The sequence below is a fragment of the Budorcas taxicolor genome, chromosome 19 (genome assembly GCF_023091745.1).
Source record: "Budorcas taxicolor isolate Tak-1 chromosome 19, Takin1.1, whole genome shotgun sequence".
Classification (NCBI taxonomy): domain Eukaryota; kingdom Metazoa; phylum Chordata; class Mammalia; order Artiodactyla; family Bovidae; genus Budorcas; species Budorcas taxicolor.
In genome coordinates this window covers 53063750-53086181 of record NC_068928.1, presented here as the reverse complement: position 1 = coordinate 53086181, position 22432 = coordinate 53063750, and the positions used below count along the sequence as shown (strand labels likewise).

Here is a 22432-nt window from a genome sequence, read left to right as displayed (position 1 = left end):
GGACATACACTTGAGGCAGGCCCTGGGATTTCATGGTTCATAGGCCACGCTCAGGGCCTCTCTGGCCATCTGCTCCCTTCCTTCTGCAGCCCGAGTTTCTGCTCGCTCTGGTTTCTCTGCTGCCCCAAGACTCCAGTGGTAAATGAGGCTGGGACCCAATTCCAAATTCCCAGGGTTCGGGCTTCCCGGCTGATCCTGCCAATGCAGCGGACACAGGTTTGATCCCGGTCAGGGAAGATCCCACATGCCATGGGGCAGCTGAGCCTGTGAGCCACAGCTGCGGAGCCCACGGACCCAGCGCCCGTGCTCTGCAACAGCAGAAGCCAGCGCACCGAGAAGCCTGAAGACAACTAGAGGAAGCACGTGCACAGCAACGAAGACCCCACACAGCCAGGAGTGAATAACATCCAGTTCAGTTCAGTCGCTCAGTCGTGTCGACTCTTTGTGACCCCATGAATCACAGCACGCCAGGCCTCCCTGTCCATCACCATCTCCTGGAGTTCACTCAGACTCACGTCCATCGAGTCTGTGATGCCATCCAGCCATCTCATCCTGGGTCGTCCCCTTCTCCTCCTGCCCCCAATCCCTCCCAGCATCTGAGTCTTTTCCAATGAGTCAACTCTTTGCATCAGGTGGCCAAAGTACTGGAGCTTCAGCTTTAGCATCATTCCTTCCGAAGAAATCCCAGGGTTGATCTCCTTCAGAATGGACTGGTTGCATCTCCTTGCAGTCCAGGGGACTCTCACGAGTCTTCTCCAACACCACAGTTCAAAAGCATCAATTCTTCGGCGTTCAGCCTTCTTCACAGGCCAACTCTCACATCCATACATGACCACAGGAAATACCATAGCCTTGACTAGACGGATTTAGTCGGCAAAGTAATGTCTCTGCTTTTGAATATACTGTCTAGGTTGGTCATAACTTTTCTTCCAAGGAGTAAGCGTCTTAATTTCATGGCTACAGTCACCATCTGCAATGATTTTGGAGCCCAAAAAAATAAAGTCTGACACTGTTTCTACTGTTTCCCCATCTATTTCCCATGAAGTGATGGGACCAGATGCCATGATCTTCGTTTTCTGAATGTTGAGCTTTAAGCCAACTTTTTCACTCTCCTCTTTCACTTTCATCAAGAGGCTTTTTAGCTCCTCTTCACTTTCTGCCAAAAGGGTGGTGTCATCTGCATATCTGAGGTTATTGATATTTCTCCCGGCAATCTTGATTCCAGCTTGTGTTTCCTCCAGTCCAGCATTTCTCATGATGTACTCTGCATAGAAGTTAAATAAGCAGGGTGACAATATACAGCCTTGACGTACTCCTTTTCCTATTTGGAACCAGTATGTTGTTCCATGTCCAGTTCTAACTGTTGCTTCCTGACCTGCATACAAATTTCTCAAGAGGCAGGTTAGGTGGTCTGGTATTCCCATCTCTTTCAGAATTTTCCACAGTTTATTGTGATCCACACAGTCAAAGGCTTTGGCATAGTCAATAAAGCAGATATAGATGTTTTTCTGGAACTCTCTTGCTTTTTCCATGATCCAGCGGATGTTGGCAATTTGATCTCTGGTTCCTCTGCCTTTTCTAAAACCAGCTTGAACATCAGGGAGTTCACGGTTCACGTATTGCTGAAGTCTGGCTTGGAGAATTTTGAGCATGACTTTACTAGCATGTGAGATGAGTGCAATTGTGCGGTACTTTGAGCATTCTTTGGCATTGCCTTTCTTTGGAATTGGAATGAAAACTGACCTTTTCCAGTCCTGTGGCCACTGCTGAGTTTTCCAAATTTGCTGGCATATTGAGTGCAGCACTTTCACAGAATCATCTTTCAGGATTTGAAACAGCTCAACTGGAATTCCATCACCTCCACTAGCTTTGTTCGTAGTGATGGTTTCTAAGGCCCACTTGACTTCACATTCCAAGATGTCTGGCTCTAGATGAGTGATCACATCATCATCATTATCTGGGTTGTGAAGATCTTTTTTGTACAGTTCTTCCATGTATTCTTGCCACCTCTTCTTTACATCTTCTGCTTCTGTTATGTCCAGACCATTTCTGTCCTTTATCGAGCCCATCTTTGCATGAAATGTTCCCTTGGTCTCTCTAATTTTCTTGAAGAGATCTCTAGTCTTTCCCATTCTGTTGTTTTCCTCTATTTCTTTGCATTGATCGCTGAAGAAGGCTTTCTTATCCCTTCTTGCTATTCTTTGGAACTCTGCATTCAAATGCTTATATCTTTCCTTTTCTCCTTTGCTTTTTGCCTCTCTTCTTTTCACAGCTATTTGTAAGGCCTCCCCAGACAGCCATTTTGCTTTTTCGCATTTCTTTTCCATGGGGATGGTCTTGATCCCTGTCTCCTGTACAATGTCACAAACCTCCGTCCATAGTTCATCAGGCACTCTATCTATCAGATCTAGACCCTTAAATCTATTTCTCACTTCCACTGTATAATCACAAGGGATTTGATTTAGGTCATACCTGAATGGTCTAGCAGTTTTCCCTACTTTCTTCAATTTAAGTCTGAATTTGGTAATAAGGAGTTCATGATCTGAGCCACAGTCAGCTCCCGGTCTTGTTTTTGCTGACTGTATAGAGCTTCTCCGTCTTTGGCTGCAAAGAATATAATCAGTCTGATTTCGGTGTTGACCAGCTGGTGATGTCCATGTGTAGAATCTTCTCTTGTGTTGTTGGAAGAGGGTGTTTGCTATGACCAGTGCATTTTCTTGGCAAAACAAACCCAAATTCCCAAGGTTCAAGGAGAGAGAAACTCATTGACCCCTTTTGGATGAGGCGTCTATGGTAGGCTGAATTATGGCCCTCAACGATGGCCGCTTCCTAATTCCCAAGACCTGTGACACTATGCCACGTCGCCTTTGGCAAAAAAGAGGGTTTGCAGCGTGATTCACTTAAGGACCTTGATGTCAGGTGGGCCCAACTGGATGGCAAGGTCCTTAGAAGAGGGAGCCGATAAAACAGATGAGAAGGGAGTGTGACGTGCTGTGATCAGGAGCGGAGGTGCTGTGATCCGCGGGTGGCGTGACGTGGCCTCCAGCCCAGGAATGCGGGCGACTGTAGGAGGTGGAAAAGGCAGGGACAGGGATTCACCCAGAGGGAGGCTCCAGCCACTCATCCACGGAAACACACTTCCTTCTGCTCCACGTGGGGCTCGTACACCTTTGTCCTAAACGAAACCCCCCCAAATGCGGCGACCAAAAACGCAATGCAGCACAAGCTCACCTCGTTGTACCAGCCGACAATGAGCTCCAAGTTGCCCACGAACTTCCGGAAGGTTTCGTGCTGGGAGAACAGGTTCTCGGCGCTCCTGGGGATGTCCTGCTGCTGCTGAAAGCTCAGGTACTTGACCTCTCTCAGCACGGCCACCAACTGAGGCGAGTGAAGAGGACAGAAGTGGTCAGGTCTCATGGCACAGCGCTTGGCAGCACACGTGTGGGTCTGTCCCTGGGAGGCTTCTGCATCCCCCACGGGGAGCTGGGGGGAGCTGGGGGGAGGGCCCCTGGGGGACAGGCTCTGCTGGCAGGATCAGGATGCCCCCTTCCTCCAGCTCAGTCCATGAGGCCCTCACCTGCCCCCGCCTTTCTTTGAGGTACCGATCGCCACCTCCTCCTCGTGTGAGACCTGTTACGCTAGTTTATTGCTCCCTCCCCGCTTCTCCTGGCCCTTCCACCACCGCCTGCCCCCTTCGCTCTCTAGGAGGCAAGCTCCAGAAGGACAGAGATCTTTGCTGGTTCGCTAATTTATCCCAAGCACATACACAAATAAGTGCTTAGTAAATGTTTGTTGAATGAAAGAACAGATGTTAGTGGAAGAGACGGTTCCAGAGGGAAAGTCACACGTGGGGGCCCTGCCTTGCTGAAATCACTGCTGACTTCACAAGCAAGGCTGACACGCTTGTGTGGGGCCGTGCTTGTGGAGGTCCAGGCTGCTCCCAATTCTGCCCTGGCACATGGCTAACCATCCGCTTTCAGCCCCAGATGGTGTGGCTTCCCTCCAGCATCCCCAGCTCGACCAGGGGGCTTATTTATTCAGATCCTACAAAGGCCTTTTTTCTTTTTTTTTTCAAATTCTCAACCTGATGGTTCTTCTTGGGACCCTATGAAACGTGGCCCAGCTTTAAAACAGTACGCTCATTCAAGCTATATTCAAGGATGCTATGATTGTCTCATATCATAAACATATCCCAGGCACACTTCAAGCAACACTTTAGGGTAAATGTGACATAAACATCAGCCCCACAGATTTGTGCTGTCGGGAGGAGGGGGTGAGCCTCAGAGCTGCATGAGCTTGCCCCGTGAGGAAGCAGATGGCACCCACCGCTTTGCTGAAGTTGACACGGATGAGATTGGTGACAGGGTCCCGCTGGATCAGGGGCTGCCCCAGGTTGAAGTGGCAGTCCTTGTCCACCCCCGCCACCCACTGCTGGTAGATCCTCTCGCGGTAGCTTCTCAGCAGCTCCATCATCTCATCATATTTCTGGTAGATTAGCTTGGCCTCCACACTGGACATGACCCTGGAATCAGAGTTAGGGGGAGGGTCAGATACTGTCTCCCATGGGGCCTCACTGGCACCCCAACCGAGGCTTTCAGACCTCGGGGTGTTGCAGCAGCCAGCCAGCTCTCTCGTTTCTTCCAGGTTGAGACCCTGAACATACAAATAGACGATGCCCTATGTAGGTAGCATCTAATCCAGAAGGTCAAATGCTAACCCTTGTAATATTGGCCCCGAATGGCCATGACTTGATTCATAACCTCCAGGCTTCCCGAATTCCTCTCTTCTCTTCCAACTTAGGACCAACCAGAGAGCCAGATATGCCTTCCAACCAAACATAAAGGACACCCTTTTCCTGCCCCGAAGCCAACAGCCTCCCCCGTTCTGCTGTGAGCTCTCATGCTCATCCGCCTGCCTTCCAGGCTCTGCCAGACACAAGTAACAGTGGCCAACTCCCTGCTCTGGCCAGCTGTTCAGAGTAGGGGGCATGCGCTCCTGGGGTCTCTCCTGGGACCGTGCCCTGGGAAGGAAAGGTTTGGCCGATGGGAGGCGTGGGCCTGCCTCGGAGTGGGGACGGAGGAGCGCTGCCGGCCCAGGGCCCTCACTCACGGGTGGTCGATGTGCTTGAGGTCCCTCATGGGCGCCTCCAGCCTCTCCTGCAGCTCCAGGCTCCACTTGAGCTGCCCGGCCACGGGGGGCATGTTTTTGTGAATGGGGGGGATGTTGCCGTCTGCTGAGGCCGCGATCTGGGCGTCATACAGGATCTTGGTGTTGTCCAGCTCCGTGTCAAACAGCTCCAGCATGACCGAGTACCTGGGCACCACCTCAGCGAGAATCAGAGGCCGTTCCAAGAGGCCCCCACACATGTGCAGAAGCTGGAGAGAAAGGAGTGAATCTTCTTTGCTGAAGGGGCCCTGCTGGGGGGCGCCCTGCTTGGGGGGGGCCCATCCCCTCCCCCATGCCCGGCATCATCCATGGCTTGGACACTCCGTGGGGTCAGCCTTCAGAAGTAGGAAGACACGTGCCTTCAACACCAGGAAGTTTCCTCTGTGTAGCAACTGGCTAATCAGCTGCTTCTGTGATTTCCATCTTGATGTATGCTGGGTCCCCACATACTCAGCTTATAAACCAACAGTACAAACTAGGTTCAAGGTCTAGAAAAAGATTTGTTTCAGGACCAGGAGAAATCAGAGTTTGGGCAAAGAAGATTTAAACAGTTAGGAAATACCATTTTAAAAAATTGGGGGAGAAAAGCAGCTATCTATATAACCAGGGCTTGCGCTACGACGGGATTGAGAAATATCTTTGTCATGAGAATTATTGGGAAGACCGCTGATCCTCAAGGACCCACCCAGGCAAGAGAAACCACTCGGGAAGCACTCTGAAAAGTGCTCTGGGGGAAAAGAGGTGAGGGGCAGGCTTGTCTTACACTACGTGGGGTCCCTGAACCACTAAACTTGCCAAACGCTGGTGTGGGGAGGAGCCCATAGGAGCGTCCCGGGGCTGCCATCACAGAGCACTGTGACCTGGGAAGCTTCAACAGCAGACTTAATTCCCTCACAGCCTGGAGGCAACAAGTTTTAATCAAGGTGGAAAAAGCTGTGCTGCCTCTGAAGGCTCCAGGGGAGAGTCCCTGGGTGGCCAGCAATCCTCGGCTTGTAGACCCATCACTGGACCCTCTGCCCCCTTCGTCATGGAGCCATCTTCCCTATGTATGTCTGGCCCTGTGGCTTTCCTCTTCTTCTGACACAGATCCCAGGATCACTGGATTAAGGCACAGGAGGCCAGTAGGAGGCCCTCAATGAACATCTCAATTACATCTGGGAGACCCTATTTTCAATAATTCACAGGTCCTAGGGGTCTGCACCTCAACACTTCTCTCTAGTGGACTCAGTTCAATCCATCAACCAAGGGCCCCATGCTCAGCCCTGGGTTGACTGGGTGGAGGTGGCAGAGGGGATGGGGATGGGGTTCAAATACTGTGCGGGTGCCCAGGGCAGGAAGTGCCGACTTCCAGGGAGTGCTCAGCCCTGGGGCTTTATGGAGATTACAGGGAAAGCTTGGCACACTCACAGGCCGTGACCGCAGAGGTTCAAGCATGGGCTTCCAGAGTCCTCAAGGAGCTGGGACAGCTCAGGTGCCCATGGCCTACCAGCCCAAGCACCCCGACCTGATTACTGCAGCAGGGGTCGTCACCTCACTCTGAGGGCAGTAACCATGCCTGAGCACCCTGCACGTAGCGAACTCATCACACTGAGGGTCTGAGAATGCTACGCACTCACATTCACTAAACAAACAAAAAGCTCATAAAAGAGAATAAGGGAGGATCACCTGGATGTTTTGGTTGCGGTCCTGGCTGGCATCAGAGGGTGGCTCAAGTGGCGACATAGAGGCGAGTTTCTTAAAAAATCCTCTCACGGTGGTGGGAGGCTTGGAGGCAGTGGGGGACGGGGCTGTGCCTGAGCACTGGGGAAGGGGCCCTTACTGCAGCCTGCAGAGGGTAGCCATGTGGGCTGGACTGTGTGACATGTGCTGGACGTTTAGGAAGATTCCAGCCAGCCAGGGGTCACCAGGGAAGTCCCCACGCCTGCCTGAGCCCTTGGACCGTGAAAGCCTGGACCCAAGTCTCAGACTTGCCTAGTTTTTAGTATGAAAACTGAGACCACTACTGTGTCTAAAAGTGGCCTTTTGGGGAAAGGGTGGAATAGTGGCTGCTGAGAAAGCAGGAGAGATTTTTAGGTCCCTGAAAGTCAACCAGAGCAGCCGCTGACTCCCGGGAAGACGCTGTGACCCCGAGTTGCTAACCACGACTCCCTGCAGTGGCGGGGGGCGAGTGCTCCCCACACACGAGGTCACCGGTATCCTGTCTGAAAACTGCCACAGAGCAGTTGGGAAAAGCAAGTTCCATTGCTTGACAACCCTCTTGACTCTTTTCCTCCCTCTTCCCTTTATTTCACGCTCACATGTTTTCTGGCCCCTGGCTTCTGGGAAGGAGGTTAATTTCATTTTCTGCCAGGAGGAGGTTGTGTGGAAAATTGCTCTAGAACCTTCCCAGCTGCGTGTGAATTACTGACAGCGAGAAATAGCATCCCGGCAGCTGGGGAACACGCAGGGGGTCAAGCGGATGGGCGGGAGGGCACCCCAAGGGCCTGTCCTAATTAGAGCAGAGGGTTGTCAAATGGGAAGAAAATGCTCTTCAGTATGGGAAGGAAGATGAGCAGATGGAGACAGGGATAGTTTACGAGAGTCTTCCTGACTTATTTTCTTTCTCATCTAACACAAAGTCACGTGTCTGAAAAGGACTTTCTCTTGCGGAGTACAGAAGCTGATTTAGGCCACGGCGGAGTGGGGAAGTGCCTGTGACAACACCCAGGGAGTGGACTTCAGTCCCACACGTGCCACCCAGAGTTCCTTCTTGGCCAGCTCCTCCCCTCCGAGGGGGAACCTATGGTCTCTGGGGACTTGGCGTGGACACCTCAACCCACCTCCTTCCCCATCACCGAAAGACAGCACAAGGTGGCACCCAGCCTCCAAGAGGCCTGAGGGTGAGCTTCTCCTGGTTTCATCCCCACCACAGGCAAGAAGGGCTAACTGGTGCCGCAGTCCATCAGCTCCAGCATCGTCTTCATTCTGGAGACCCCACCACAGGGGAGGACCGGCATTTCCAAATGGAGGTGCGGCTGGCAACCTTACTTGGGACCCTTTGCACTTGGGTAGCCCTGGGGCTAACAGCCTCTGGTTCCTCCCTAAGGTCTGCCAGGGAGTCAGCAGGGAACAGCTCCACTGCCTCAGCAGGGGCCGGTTCCCTCCACCAGGAAAGCCTGGCTTTGCACTGGGCTTGGTTCTGCGTCAACCCGAACCAAGCACCTGCCCTCAGGGAGTTTATATTCTAGTTGGGAGGACGACAGACATGAAGAGATCAGCACACAACAGATGCCAGGGAGAGCCAAGCATGAAGAAGGAAAACCAAGCAGGTCGGTGCTGGCAATGGCGGCGAGGGGAGAGCTCCCGCTGGGAGGAGGAGGTGAGTGGGGGGCCTCTCCAAGGAGGTGCCCGAGGCGGCTCCAAGGGGAAGGGTGTTCAGAGAAGGGACCAGCACGGAGGCTCTGTATTAATTTGCATTCATTGATATTTCGCCTGGAGCACCAACTCCATCCAAGACTTAATTGATTGTTTCACTTGCAGAGCTTCAAGTCCTCAAGCATTTTTGCTTTAGAAATACTCAAAAGGCAAAGGAACATCCTGGCAGGTCGGCACCAAATGCTGGCTGCCTCGTGAACTTGGACCGGGAAGGTCCAGGAACCCATCTCCATGTGCCCCCCGCCCCCGATACGCTCGCTGCTGAGGGGTCCTGTGGGAGGGGTGCACTAACCAACAGAGGGGACGAGTGTCCAGCTCCTCACAGCTCCAGCCAGTTTGACCAGTGACAAAGGCCCCTTGTGGTTTTAACTTGCACTTTCCCGATCATTTGCGAGGCCAGACCAACAACCTATGCAAGTATTGGCCGTTTAGGTTTCTCTTTCAAACTGATGGTCTCTAGGGGCGTTAGTGCTTTTCTGCAATCTGGTTTTTTTTTTTTTTTTAATGTTTTCATAAGCATTTCCTTTTTCTAACTGTACAAGTGCTATACACCTAACCCGCACAACCTGGAGATAGTAGAAAGGTACACAGAAGACAGGAAAATATTAGCCGTCACCCCACCACCCAGAAATGACTCCCTGTCATAATACTGTGTATTGTGTGTATAGACACAGAATACTGTGTATTCTCGGATCTCAAATGTTAAGAAAGAGTCAGTGTGGTTCAGCAGCTCAACATGTGGATGTGTTTTATTTTTTAGAGCAACTCTGCATCTAACTTGTGCTCCTTATATGAGTAATGAGGGAACCGAATCAAAGAAGGACAAATGGAGAGCAGGACTCAGTATAACCCCACGCTCACTTTCCTCTCTTAAGATGAGAGGTAGCAGTAAGACCCCCTCACAAGCTACTCAAGGTTCCGACTGCTGACTCTCTAAGGCACTAAGAAAGGCTGCTGTCCCTTTCTGGGCCTGGCTCTTCACCTACAATCTCCAGACTGCATGATTAGACCGATTCTGCAACCGTTCACTGGAAGGACTGATGCTGAAGCTGAAACTCCAATACTTTGGCCACCTGGTACAAAGAACTGACTCATTGGAAAACAGCCTGATGCTGGGAAAGATTGAAGGCAGGAGAAGGGGATGACAGAGGATGAGATGGTTGGATGGTATCACCTACTCAATGGACATGAGTTTGAGTAAGCTCTGGGAGTTGGTGATGGACAAGGAGGCCTGAAGTGCTGCAGTCCTTGGGGTCTCAAAGAATCGGACACGACTGAGTGACTGAACAACCGTTCTCAGCATCACGGAGCCGGTGTGACGAATCCTGTCAGGGCACACTCCCCACCCACACCTACCTTTGCACTGGACTCAATAGAATTGCAGTCATCAAACCCTTGGCAGAAGATGGTGGCCAGCCTCCTATCCAGATCTTGAATTTTGGTCTCAAAATCAGCGTAGTCATCATCAAAACTCTGGAAGCAAATTAAATCACCAAGCTTAGAACCTTGACCAGCATGCAAAGCCGGGAGTGGGCGCACTCTAAGCCCACCCACTGGGATTCAGGTTACTTCTCAGCAAGTTCACTGTCATGAGGGCAGAGTTATTGTGCTGTCTTTTTTCCGCCACACGCGCTCCCCTCTGCATGCCTTCCCACCCTCGGAGCATTTGTCGTTGACCCTGCCCAGGCCCCCTAACTTACCGAATCTCCGGGGTCCAGGGGATCATATTTGCAGTCGGCGAAAACCTTCACCAGCTCGAAGACCTCGTCATAGATCTGGGCCACCTGGCTTCCGAGAATGTTTCCCCTCACGCCCCCGAGCTCAATCTTCTCCAGCTTCAGAAACTCGATGGCTGTTTTATAAAGATCCTGGTGGAGGAAATCCCCACACCTTGGTCAATTCAGTTTCCTGACTGACCCCCGAGGGGAGGAGCCCCTGGGCCACACAGCAGTCCGGAGGGGCCCTCTGCTTATCAGTGTTAATGTTCTCTAAAGCCGTTTCAGGGATGCAGGCAGAGGGACCGAAGTAAGAGTCCTGTGACTAATCTCCCAGTTGTGATCATGGAGGAGGAGGAGATGAAGGTCGGGATCTTGTCCTGAACCAACACTGGGTGACATGCGTCTCTGAGTAAAATCACACTTTACAGGGGCCCCACTTCCTGGGCTGTGGGAGGAAGCGGTCAGAAAGGCAGACGGTGGTCCCTCACAGCCTCATGTACTGGGCGCCTGATGGATGTTTACAGGTAAATCCCACTTGCTCATTCCCTCCGAGACTTGCCTTCTCCAGCTCCTTTAGCCGAGATGGTACCTTCCTTTCCAGGATCGCTGGTTTGGCGTTTAACGCCATTCAGTCCTACTGAGCAATCTATTACTTCTGTCTGTAGCTCTCATTTCCCCTTTGAGGCCCCCAAATCCTCATTGAGGACCACAAGCAGCCCCTGTGTGCCTGATCCGTGCTTGCAGGGCGCTCCAGCCCTCCCCTAAGCCGGAGACGAGGTTGGTGCCGTTTCCCACCAAAGATCCAAGGTGTATCGAGATATGACCCAAGCGAACCTACTGGAAAGTAGCAGCGTTGCCATGCCCCACATTCTGGGCCCCTCACACCAGAGGCGGGTGGCGCAGCTGGCATGGCCCGTCGGGCAAGGGTGGGCAGCATGGCCGTTCCCCGCTCTTTCCCCGGCAGCCCCTCTTTTCCCAGCAGCTCCATCCCGATTCAGAATCTACAGTGTAGGAACCAGCAGCTATTTGGCCAGAAACTCGGCTGGGGCCCTCAAGTTCTCGGGCTGGGAGCCTTGGGGCGTGAAGAAACACTCTGTGACCAAGATATGGCATCTCAAGGGGTTTCCTGCTCTGCCTCCCAGAGGGTGTGGATGGGAACCATAGAGGCCTTCCCAGAGCCCCGGCTGACAACATCCCTCAAAAAATCACTGCCCAGTGGTTCAAGGATCTACCCCCCAACCCTGCTTTATTTTTTTAAAATAGTGTAACATGTGTACAAAGTATATCTAAAAAAAGAGACCCCCTACAGAATACAAAACAAGAAGGAAAACCTTCCTGCATTACACGTGCCTTCACCTCTTACCTCTTCTCCCCAGAGGAACCTGTTCTGAACCTCTTTAAAAGTGTTATTTGTCCCGTTTCGTTCCATGTATCCCGTGTCGTTCCATGTATCCAAAGAAGGTCCTTCTGCAGACCTCAGCGGTGCTAACTTAGCCCCACTCACCCTCTCCCTTGGCCTGCAGGCTTCCTGACCCAGGTCAATGAACTTGTCATTAACCTGCTTGTGGACAGAAGGCAGGAGAAAAGGGGAAAGCAAGTGAAATGGGCCGCTTTGTTCCGGGTTACCAGCTCTGGGCCTGGTGGGGGCAGCCCAGGGACTTGGCTTCCCCTCTGGGGAAGCTGTCACACAGGTGTTTGGGTGTGACTTTTATTTCCCTCCTGGCAGCCCATGTGCAAGCACGACAAGGACAGAAGACAGTTCTCCTGAGAGGGAGGGGAGCCAAAGTCCACCTTTACCTCGATGGTCTGGACGCGGCGGAAGAAGGAATTTATTCTGGAAAAGGCAAGAGAAGAAGGGAATTCCCAAGGCACCGGCTCCTTGTTCTTCTAGGAGAGAGAGAGAGAAAAAATGCAGGTCCATGGGGTGCCATGGGGTCCACATCACCCCAACTTCTTTCCCCTCATCTGCTGTCCGCAGCCCAGGCTGTACCTTGAAGAAAAGCTTCATGTTTGCACAACAGAAGTCGTAGGCCCGGTACAGCTCCTTCAGGACATTCACGGACAGAGAGATGCCAATCAGAACCTCCTCAATTTCCCCCTGCAGGCCTTTCAGCACCTCCTCGGGGCTCAGGAAGGTCCGCGTCTGGGCGGAAGGGAAGATGTTCCCAAGTTGAGCCGGAGGGGTGACACCCAGATGATACCCAGGTCCACAGCTACATGGTCGGTTAAAACGATCCTCTTGCCCTGCCCCAGGCCACTAGACCACTTCTTCTGACACACCCGCTGTCCCTCAGGCTCGTGGCCTAGCCAGTCTGCCCACCCAGGGCCAGTTGCAGGGCCTCTTGGCCCAGGCCAAGGTCACGGCACCACCAGACTCTGGAGGCAAATGATGAAGGGCCCAGAAAGGCAGTCCTGCTCTGGCTGCAGGACCCTGGGCCACCGCGTCCCTCTAGGCCAGGAGACAGGACCACGAGCCTGATTCTCACTCACTCTGGTAGCCCAGGGCCCAAAGCTGAAACTCAGACCTTGGAGGCTGTGAAACGTGTGCTTGTGAAATGGAAGAATGAAAGGGAATGGGTGTTGTCAGAGGAGATAAACCCCTCAAAGCCCCCGGCTGAGTCTTGGGGTGCCAGGACTCAGTGAGCAGCCCCTCTTTCATTCCTCCTCCCTCCCAGCATGAGGCAGGTTGGGTTAGCTCTGCCCAGGTCTTGGGAGAACCCTGGGTGGCCAGGCCTTAGCCTGGAGCCTGAAAATTCTTGCACCCACATCTTTGCCTGTTTTTAAACTGCTGGGGAACATGGACCGGGATGCAGGGTGGGATGGGGGAGGGGAACGCTGAGGGTGGGGGAGGGAAGGCACTGGGGCCTGGGGGCTACCATGTCGATGAGCTGGTTGCAGAACTCCTGCAGTATGACAATGATCCTGGAGGGTGTGTTGTAGTGCTCGGAGGTGGCCCAGATGAAGCAGATGGTGTATAGCACCTTGGTGATGAAGGTTGGGAGCTGGGGAGAGATAGGCGGGCAGGCACTCGGTCACAGCACCTCAGCTCCCCACTCCACACGGCTCCAGGAGGGGGAAACTCCAAGGGCAAGAAGAGATGCCCCCACCCAGTACTTGTGCCTGACCACAGCCAGGAAGCCCGCAGCCCCTTGCTGCCCCAAGACACAAGCCCAGAGCCTGCCAAGCCAGCCAAGGGACCCTCTCCAGCTGATGTACCGCCGTGAAGTCGGCCTGTTCCATCTCCTCCAGCAGGATCCGCAGGGGCTTCAGGTACAGAACAATATCACTGGCTTCCTTCAGGCCTGCGTGGAGCAAGAACAGGGGCTCATCCCCATGGGAGCAGAAACTGGCCCCCATCCCTGATGGTGAGAAGTGGTGACGGGCAGCTCAGTGTGTTTACAGACACCTGCTCCCTCAAAGGGTGGGACTCCAGGAAACTGCTGACGGGGGGAGGCAGACCCCGCCTCATCCCCAGGATTGGCAAGGGGCCTGCCCAGGAGCTGCTGACACCTTCCTCTGGTGGAGGGGGGACATTCTCATAGGGCCACCCGCTCACCTTCAGTAACATTTGTGTACACGTTTTGCAGGGCTGGCCAGTAGCAACTTTTGGCTTTTTCCAGGATCTCAACTATTTTATTCACTTTGGGCCTATTGAGCTGCAAAGGAGAAAAGGAGATCAAATTTTTTTTTTTTTTTTAACAGACCCCAGATGAAGCCTGCCTGACCTCCAGGCCGGCACTGAGGGATCCATCCGGGTTACCCGGGTCCCCTCGGGGAGGCTGGGTGCTCAGGACTCCAGTGGACGCCCGGCCGCCGGGGGCAGAAGAGCCATCACCTGCTCGTAGATGTACTTGAGGTTCATCAGCCGGGCATCCCAGAACTCAAACTCGACTCGGGGCAGGGGGTGCAGCCCGTCCAGCAGGGCCTGGGCCGAGTCCTTGCTCAGCACGTCCCGGATCTGGTGGGACCAGTCGATGATGATGGTCTCGATGGCGTGCAGCAGCGAGTTGTCCAGAGAGGAGGGGATCCTGCAGAGCCGAGGGTTGGGGGCGGGTGGGGGACGCTCTCAGCTACACCCGCAGGCTTCCTCCAGCTCCATCCTCAATGGCCCTTGGCCGGGACAGAGCCTGAAACAACACTGGGTCTTGCCCGGGGTACCGGTGCCCCCCAGGAAAGAGGATGAGGGGAGCCAGCTCTGGAATAAAATCCACGTTGTGCCATGGCTCCCAGGCAGTTCTGATCGGGTCACCACAGGGTGAGTGTTGGGGGCCTAGAGGGCCCGCCTGTGTGATGAGCCCTGCAGGAGCGCTTGCCCTCTGAAGGGAGTAAGGGAGCACGCGGGCACTGCCACAGCTTCAAGAGCTGCGCACACCATGCCGTTGCAAACGGCGCTTGGGCAGGTGCAAGGTGACACCTGGGGGTCCTCGGGCTTCTGGGGGGTCTTTGGGCAGCCCCAGCCTCCACTCAGAAGTGCAGCCTCCACCTGCTGCAAACCCCTTCCATGCCCCTCACTGCTCCTCAGTACCCATGCCCTAAAGCTGGGGATCCCCCTTCCTGTGTGACCCTAGATGACGTGACGCTCTTGGCATGCCAGGTGATGCAGGATCTAGAGCCTGTGCGCGATGGAGCGGGAGCTGGAGCACGGGGGTCCAGCCGTTGCCTAGTGGAGTCTGGGGGGCTCCAATGCCCCGTCTCAGACTCAGCACCTAAAGGCACAGTCCTGCCCTCCTGGGCTTCAGCACCAAGACCAGTTTGTGGGGAGCTTGCCCTGAGGGTTCAGGGACCAACCCCCTCCAGCTCCCCGACAGGGCCCCGACCTCTCCATGGACTCCAGCGTGCCATCCAGACTGCCCAGGTGCTCCGGGATGGGCAGCAGGGTCTTCCCCTTGATCTTGCCACTCATCACAAACATCTCGTTCTTCAGCTTGTGGACTTGCTTCACAATGTCCTCTGAGACCACGCTGGGCCAGCCGCTCATGTTTTCACTTTGGTTTAACAGGGAGTAGAGGACCTGAAAGGACAGGATTCTGTGGCTCTGCTTGAGCCTTCTCACCTGGGTGGGGGGACACCCAGGAGGAGTGGGGTCCTTGGCGACCCAGGACCCAGGGGAATCGAGCCCTTCTCCCTTTGAAGAAGGTGGTGGGGCCGGTCAAGGTACGGAGACCGGTGATGAAAGCCTCCCCTGACCGTGTCTTTTTTTTCTGTTCTTTTAAAAAAAATACTGATTGATTGATTTGGCTGCATTGAGTCTCAGTGGCATGTGGCAACGCATGGGCTTAGTTGCCCTGTGGCATGTAGGATCTTAGCTCCACAACTACGGATTGGACCTGAATCCCTGGCGTTGCAAAGCAGATTCTCACTGGATCACCAGGCAGGTCCCCCTGCGCCTGTGTCTTTGTAGGGGCAAAGCCATCTCCACACTCTTGCCACAAGAGCACACTCTCCTGGCTGAAGGCAGACGTTCCTTGCTGCCTGGGGGTGCTGTTATATGCTGAATTGTGTCCCCCCGATTCACATGTGGGAGCCGTGACCCCCGGCACCTCAGGATGTGACTGGATTTGCAGAGAGGGCTTTTCAAGAGGCAGTTAAGGGGAGCCCTAACCCGGTATGACTGCCGTCCTTAGAAGACATAAGGACACACGAGAAGTCGGCCATCCACAGCCAAGGACAAAGGACTCAGAACCAGCCCTGTTCACGCGTCGACCTGGGACTTGCAGCCTCCACACCGGTGCTTTGTCAGGGTTGCTTCCCTGATGGCTCAGGGGGTGAAGAATCTGCCTGCAGTGCAGGAGACACAGGAGAAGTGGATACACCCTGGGTCGGGAAGTTACCATAGAGACACAAAAGGCAGCCCACTCCAGGATTCTTGCCTGAAAAATCCCACGGACAGAGGCCTGGCGGGCTGTAGCCTGCAGGGTCTCAAAGGGTTGGACACAACTGGGCGACCAGTTTTAGGCCATGCCAGCCATCTCGGGGGAGGTGAGGGGAGGTTGGTCTGGGTCCTGACTGAGCTACCCCTGTGGCCTGAATTTGTACAAGGTGGGGACGCCCACTACCCCCATCTCACAGACGAGCTGAGCGATGCCTAGGAGAGCTAAGTCACTGGAACTCTGGCTGGTCCGACTGTCCGGAGGGGACTGCACCTTCCCCACCTGCCGACGGTGAGGAGGCAGGGCAGTGGGCAAACATGTCAGACAGCGCTTGCTTTCCCCTTTCTCTGCTCCAAGTCTCAGAATTGGGAAACCCTTCTACTGCATCTTGAATGGGCCACACCTTTCGAGGCTGTGGGCAGGGATTGTCCCCCGTGCAGTACGGAGGGTCTAGTGACTTCAAGATAGACAAGTGGTGGCCAGGGCCACTCAGCCTTCATGCGCACAGCATCACTTGGAGGTCTTGTTAGAAAGCAAGTCGGTCTCAGTGGCCAGGGCAGCCAGACCTGAGCTTTCTAATACCTGACCTGCTTGTAGGCAATGTGGATGTTGATCTGTGGACCCACCCCTCATTAGCAGGGTTCAAGGCCATGCACACAAAGCATGCGAAGCAGGCGTTGTTCCTCCTGAGCCCCCCACTCCCCCCACCCCACCACGAGGCCTGGGTGTGTCTACCTCCTCCACAGTGGCGATCAGCTGGTCCACAGGCATGGGGCTCATGTCCCCGTAGACCAGACGTTCCTTGTAGTTGTCCTTGCCGATGTTCTCAGGTCTCTTCTTGACAAAGTACACCCCTTTGGACTTGAGGGAGGCCGGGAAGCCCAGGCAGGGTATGATCATGCCGGCAGGGTTGAGCGTCAACACCAGAACCAGAACATCTGGCTTCTCGAAGAAGTCGGTGAACAAAGCCATGTTCTCTTCCATCCCAATCATTTTACTCCACTTGTCTGGCTTGAACTTCAGGATGAGGGAAGTGACACTCTCCATATACTCCAGTCTGACGTCCGGGGGAATCGTCATCTTGATGTCCGCTTACACCTGTTATGGGAACAGAGGCACTGAGGCAGTGGCCATCTCCTAGGGAATCTTTACTTCCCGCCCATCACTGGAACCGCCTGAAATGCCCATTCCGGTCGATCAAGAGAGAAAGAAGGATCGTCGTGCAGACACTGCTTCCAGCTGGGGGGTGGGGTGGGGGTACTGGGAGCCTGTGTCCTGTTCTAGCTGGACAGCCGCCCTCTGCCTGGCTGTAGGTGTCACTGTGGAGCAGGGCCACCGAGCACTGTGTCTGCTTGAGTTCACCGTGACCATCAAGTTAATGGGCTGGGAAAGGCAGAGATGGCCCCTGGGGAAAAGGCAAGGATCATCGTAACAGAGTCTGAAGGGGAGGGGATGGGGAAAGGAAATGTCACGGAACGAAGTGACAGAAGGGCCTGGATGCAAGATCCCGGGAAGAGGACATCACACCCCAAGGATGCCAGACAAAGGGGGTGGGCCCGATGAGCGGGTGAATTTCATGTTCTCCCCATCCTAACAGCAGCCATAGTGTACCCCAACGTTTGCCCTGCCCTTCAGCGTCTCTTCCGCCCTCTAACCCCCATCACGTGCCCATAAAGGGATTTCCCCATGGACCGCCACTCACATTCCCTCTGGGAGAATCCCTTGTAGAGCTCTAGTAGGGACAGGGTTAACTGGAGAGCGGGGGGGACCCCCTTGAAGCCCCAAAGAACCAAGACAAACGAGGCATTCCTTGTGAGCGTGAAATTTAAAGGGATGCTCCAAACCCTGACTGGCCACGGGCAGGGAACAGGGCACCTTCCGGCGGGTGGGGGGGTGCGGGGAGGGTAATGGGGCTACTGGCCACCAGCACCTGGGCTCCACCTCTGTCCTCTTGAGCCCCCTCAGCTTTGCCCCTGAGCACAATTCTTGCCCACTCACCAGCTGACAGCAAACAGCTCTTCAGGTCGCTAGCAGAGCCAAGCGATTGGCAGCTCTTTCCAGACCAGTAAAGGAAATGGCTCCCGTCCCTCGAGGGATGTCAACTGCCATGGAACTTCTGCAAGTCTCCTGGGAACTGGGATTCTAGAACTTTCTTAGGACCTGAGTGACCACTGTGGTGTGGCAAAGGAGAAACTGTCCATCACCCACCACAGTGGGAAAGACTCTAGGACTGAACAAGCTGCCTTTGAACTAGAACATTTAGCTCATTTTCATTTCATGAAATTACAAATGTATCAGGATTTAAATCTATTGTCTTATTACATGCTTATTTGTTTTACCTTTTCCAGATTCCTTTTCCTTTTTTTTTTTTTTTTTTGCCTCTTCTAGTTTAATTTTTATTGTTTCATTCCCTCCACTTTATCTTGGCTATTATACATCTTGCATTTCCTGGAGGCACATGGACATTATAATATGTATCCTGACTCACATTAGAATCATACTCATTGAAACCTGATAATGAAAACAATTACCCATTTACAATAGCATCAGAAAGATTGAAATACTTAGGAATAAATTTTCAGAGAAGGGCAAGGCCTTCCTGACCCACCAGCAGCTGAGGCACCAGTAGGGTCCTGGTTCCCACTGTTGACACCAGTCGGCTCTGCCTCCTTGGCATCTCTGGACTGGCCCACCATCCCCCATGGCTACTCTCTCTGGTCTAAGCTGCTGTTACCCCTCACCCACCCCCTGGTCTACGGACACCCTCTCTCCTTCTCACACCCCTTCTCGTCCCCAGCAAGTCATCCTCCAGAGCACCTTTCAAAAGACAACTGTCACGCCAACGCCCGCTTAAAACCCATCAACAGCTCGCTCGCACCACTTCCCGGTCTCCGTGTTGGAGCCACGCGTTCCGGGAAACAGACTCACTCAGAAGGACAATGCAGATAGTGGGGAGCAGTTTATTACACCGGCGGGCCCAAGGCAGAGTCTCCTCTTAGCCAAGGACCCCGACCAGCATTTGTGAAAATCTTTTAGACCCCATGTGTACGTGTCTGAACCCACCACTCCAAATTCCTTGAGACTTAAACCAAGGAAAATACAACCCCAGTAACCCCATCATTCACGTGTTACGTGCTCATGTGCTCAAACAGTCAAACAATTAGCCAATAATCAATAGACCCGAGGTTACACTTTGATTGATATGGAAAAATTTATGGCCTGTCTGGAGGAAGGGGTGATTAGTGTATGGTTTCTCTTAGGCGACGAGTAACCTAGATACGATCTTCAAGGTTCCCTGGTCTGGAGGGGGTCTTATCCTTCTGTTGCTGTTTTCATAGGCGCTAAACACAGAGTTCAGAGTCCATTGGAAAGGTGGCCGAGCACGATCAGCATGAACAGGCCTAAGATGGAGTCCAGGCCCTGTGAGTTCCTTCTTCATCGACACGATTGCCCTCGTGCTCCAGCCACCCTGGCCTTCTTCCAGCTCCTCCAAGGCACCTGCTCTCCTGAAGGCCTTCCAGCCCCGCATAGAATCCTGCACCTGTGCACTCCTCCCCACCCTCAGACACCAAGCTACGACATCTTTCCCGGCCAGGGTCTCCCCTGGACCGTTCACTCCCTCGATCTCTGCTGAGCACCCCACGTTGCTCTGTGTCACCATGACAACTACAATCAGTCAGGCACTAATTAAGCATCAGTCATCCGCTTCCCCCCTTCCTAGAGCCCATCCCTTTTGATGAGCACTGCTACCCCAGGATCTGGCCCTGTGCCTGGCCTGTGGGAGGCCTTCAATAAACATCACTGACGCAACGGAGACTCTGGTAAGTCATGCTGCAAAGGCTGTTTAACCTCATCTAACCCAGTGTTGCCCCTAACGTGAAGTGAGTGAAGTCGCTCAGTCGTGTCCGGCTCTTTGTGACCCCCATGGACTGTAGCCTACCAGGCTCCTCACTCCATGGAATTTTCCAAGCAAGTGTACTGGAGTGGGTTGCCATTTCCTTCTCCAGGGGACCTTCCCAACCCAGGGATCGAACCCGGATCTCCTGCACTGCAGGCAGATGCTTTACAGTCTGAGCCACCAGGGAAGCCCCTCCCCTAACGTGGCTAAGTGTGAAACCCTTCTCTCCTTTAAGTCCCATTACTCTTCTGAGGAGCAGTGTGAAACCCTAGATCAAGATTCTAACTGGTTTGTGCTGTATAGCACATGGAACTCTGCTCAATGTTATGTTGCCAGCCTGGGAGAGGGATTTGGGCGAGAATAGATACATGTATATGTATGGCTGAGTCCCTTCGTGGTTCCTCTGAAACCACCACCACCACTGCTAATGGTCTATACCCCAATACAAAATGCTTTTGCTGTTAAGAAAATTATAACAAGTCCAACTTCCACCAAAATCGTGCTCCCCAGGGAGCACACATCCCAAGGCACAAAGGACCAAATGTCAGATGGTGAAATAGTGGAGTCAGGCAGACCACCCCTCCTCCACTTTGGCTGTGAAACAGCCTGGGGCTCAGGGTGGATGCCCTGTCTGGCATGGAGGAGAGACTCAGGAGGGACGTGGAGAAAGGTGCTTCCCAGCGGGTCTCACCTGAGGTCCCACCTGAGCCGAGAAGCCAGGACAGGACTCCCGGGGTTCTAGATGGAAGCATTAGCTTTTGCTCTGTCCACACAGTGGAGGAAACAGCGGGCCCTTGGGAAATGCCAGGCATCAGGAGAAGCTTCCTGACTGGGAAGTGCATGTGGGGCTGAGCAGTGGGTGACTGGCCGCGTCCACCCCTCCAGGGCCACCTGCCGAGGTACGTGGCTTCCTCACTTCCTTTGCTCTGACAGTCACAGCTGGGGAGGGCGAGCTGAACAGCTCGCCCACCACTTACAGTCCCCAGGGAGCGCTTCCTCCTGCTGAATCAACTTGGAAGACAAGTTTCCGCTGTCGTGACCCATCATTAAATACAACTGGCAGGACGATTTTCCTCAGCTGGGGACACTCACGGTGGGCGGGAGGCTGGGCCATCTGGGTCTTGTCACTGTCCCCACCACACGCTGCCTCCCGTGCCTGCTTTGGCGCTGCTCCGCATTCTCAGGCCGAGTTCCCGCCAGAAGGGCCAGGAGGTCAGGCGGCTTTGCCCTCTGTCCAGGCGCGTCCTTGCCCCTGGCCTTGGCAGAAAGGGAGAGCAGAACCCCACGGCCAAGCTGGCCCAGCAGGGACCTCAGGCTTCACAAAGCGGGCAGGGTGGCCTGAGAGATGTCTCCGACTCACGAGGTTTCTGAATGTCGCTGTCAGGCCAGGCACCCTGGAGGCTTGGGGGTCTCTGCCTAGCGAGCTCCAGGGGGACGCCCCACGTGAGGCATGGACGCGCCCGGATTCCAGCCAGGCTGTGAAGCAAAGAGGTCAGTGGGAGGGTTTTGCAGCCCAAAGGCCTCTGCTTGCTGGAGGAAGGGGGTGGTGGGCGGGGCCGCCCGTGGAAACACTGCTGTTTGACTGATGAGCCTCAAGGTCAAATGAACTCAATGCTGATAAGAGGTGATTGAGCCAGGTTTTATTCAGCCCTGCTCTGTTAGAGGAAAAAGCTGTGCTCACCTCCGAGGACAGCAGAGGCAGCTGGGGGCTTCCAGACAGGGAGCCGTGCGGGGTCCATGGGTGGAGAATTGCTAACAGGAGGCTCCGGGGGAGGGTAATTCTTGTTAAAGGCAGGCCGAGGAGTAGACATCAGGGATGGGGATGAAGGAGCTTGCTCCAATGCCGATGGTAGGGGGTGACATCGCAGGATTCTCTGCCAAGACCGGCTTAGCAGGTCCTGAACCAGGCCTGGGAAAACCTGTCTAAAGTTTGGTCAAGAAGAGCCTTTGCCCGATTTCAGTCCAAGGATGGGGCTCTGAGTTTGGGGAGCAGGCCAAGCTGTGTCTCAGGCTCCAGAGAGTTCCCTCCCGGCGACTCTGTCTGGCAGGAGAGGGACAAGACTTATCGCTCACAGGTCCTGGTGGATACAGGGCATGCCCAGGGCCACACGGTGAGCGGGTGCGGGAGAGAGTGAGGTGACCCCAGGCTCTGCCTTTCTTAGGGTCTGAGGGCGGGGTGTGTGCGTTTTTGAGGGGTCCCTTGTGGGCTAACTGATGCATGAGAGGGAGAGATTGGGTGCGGGAAGCTAGAGGTGGGGTCACTGGCACCTGGTTACCCGGGTCCTCCTGGGCCTCCGTGGTGTGGGAGGCAGAACAGCCTGCCTGAATGCTCTGCACGTGGCTGTGCCACACGGCCGGCAACATGT

General features: G+C 54.2%; 1 protein-coding gene across 1 annotated transcript in view; it reads right to left on the bottom strand.

The window, feature by feature from the left end:
- The window catches only part of DNAH17 (dynein axonemal heavy chain 17), a 97186-nt gene extending 79938 nt beyond the window's left edge, over nucleotides 1-17248 (bottom strand). The window contains exons 1-13 of the mRNA XM_052658323.1: nucleotides 16904-17248; nucleotides 15116-15309; nucleotides 14134-14326; nucleotides 13855-13954; nucleotides 13515-13600; nucleotides 13175-13300; nucleotides 12289-12441; nucleotides 12096-12182; nucleotides 10281-10448; nucleotides 9937-10053; nucleotides 5110-5375; nucleotides 4327-4522; nucleotides 3232-3378 (exon numbers count right to left, since the gene is read on the bottom strand). Of these exons, the coding sequence (XP_052514283.1) occupies nucleotides 3232-3378; nucleotides 4327-4522; nucleotides 5110-5375; nucleotides 9937-10053; nucleotides 10281-10448; nucleotides 12096-12182; nucleotides 12289-12441; nucleotides 13175-13300; nucleotides 13515-13600; nucleotides 13855-13954; nucleotides 14134-14326; nucleotides 15116-15309; nucleotides 16904-17248 (2178 nt within the window). The remainder of the gene's footprint in view (nucleotides 1-3231; nucleotides 3379-4326; nucleotides 4523-5109; nucleotides 5376-9936; nucleotides 10054-10280; nucleotides 10449-12095; nucleotides 12183-12288; nucleotides 12442-13174; nucleotides 13301-13514; nucleotides 13601-13854; nucleotides 13955-14133; nucleotides 14327-15115; nucleotides 15310-16903) is intronic.
- Nucleotides 17249-22432: the final 5184 nt, after the last annotated feature.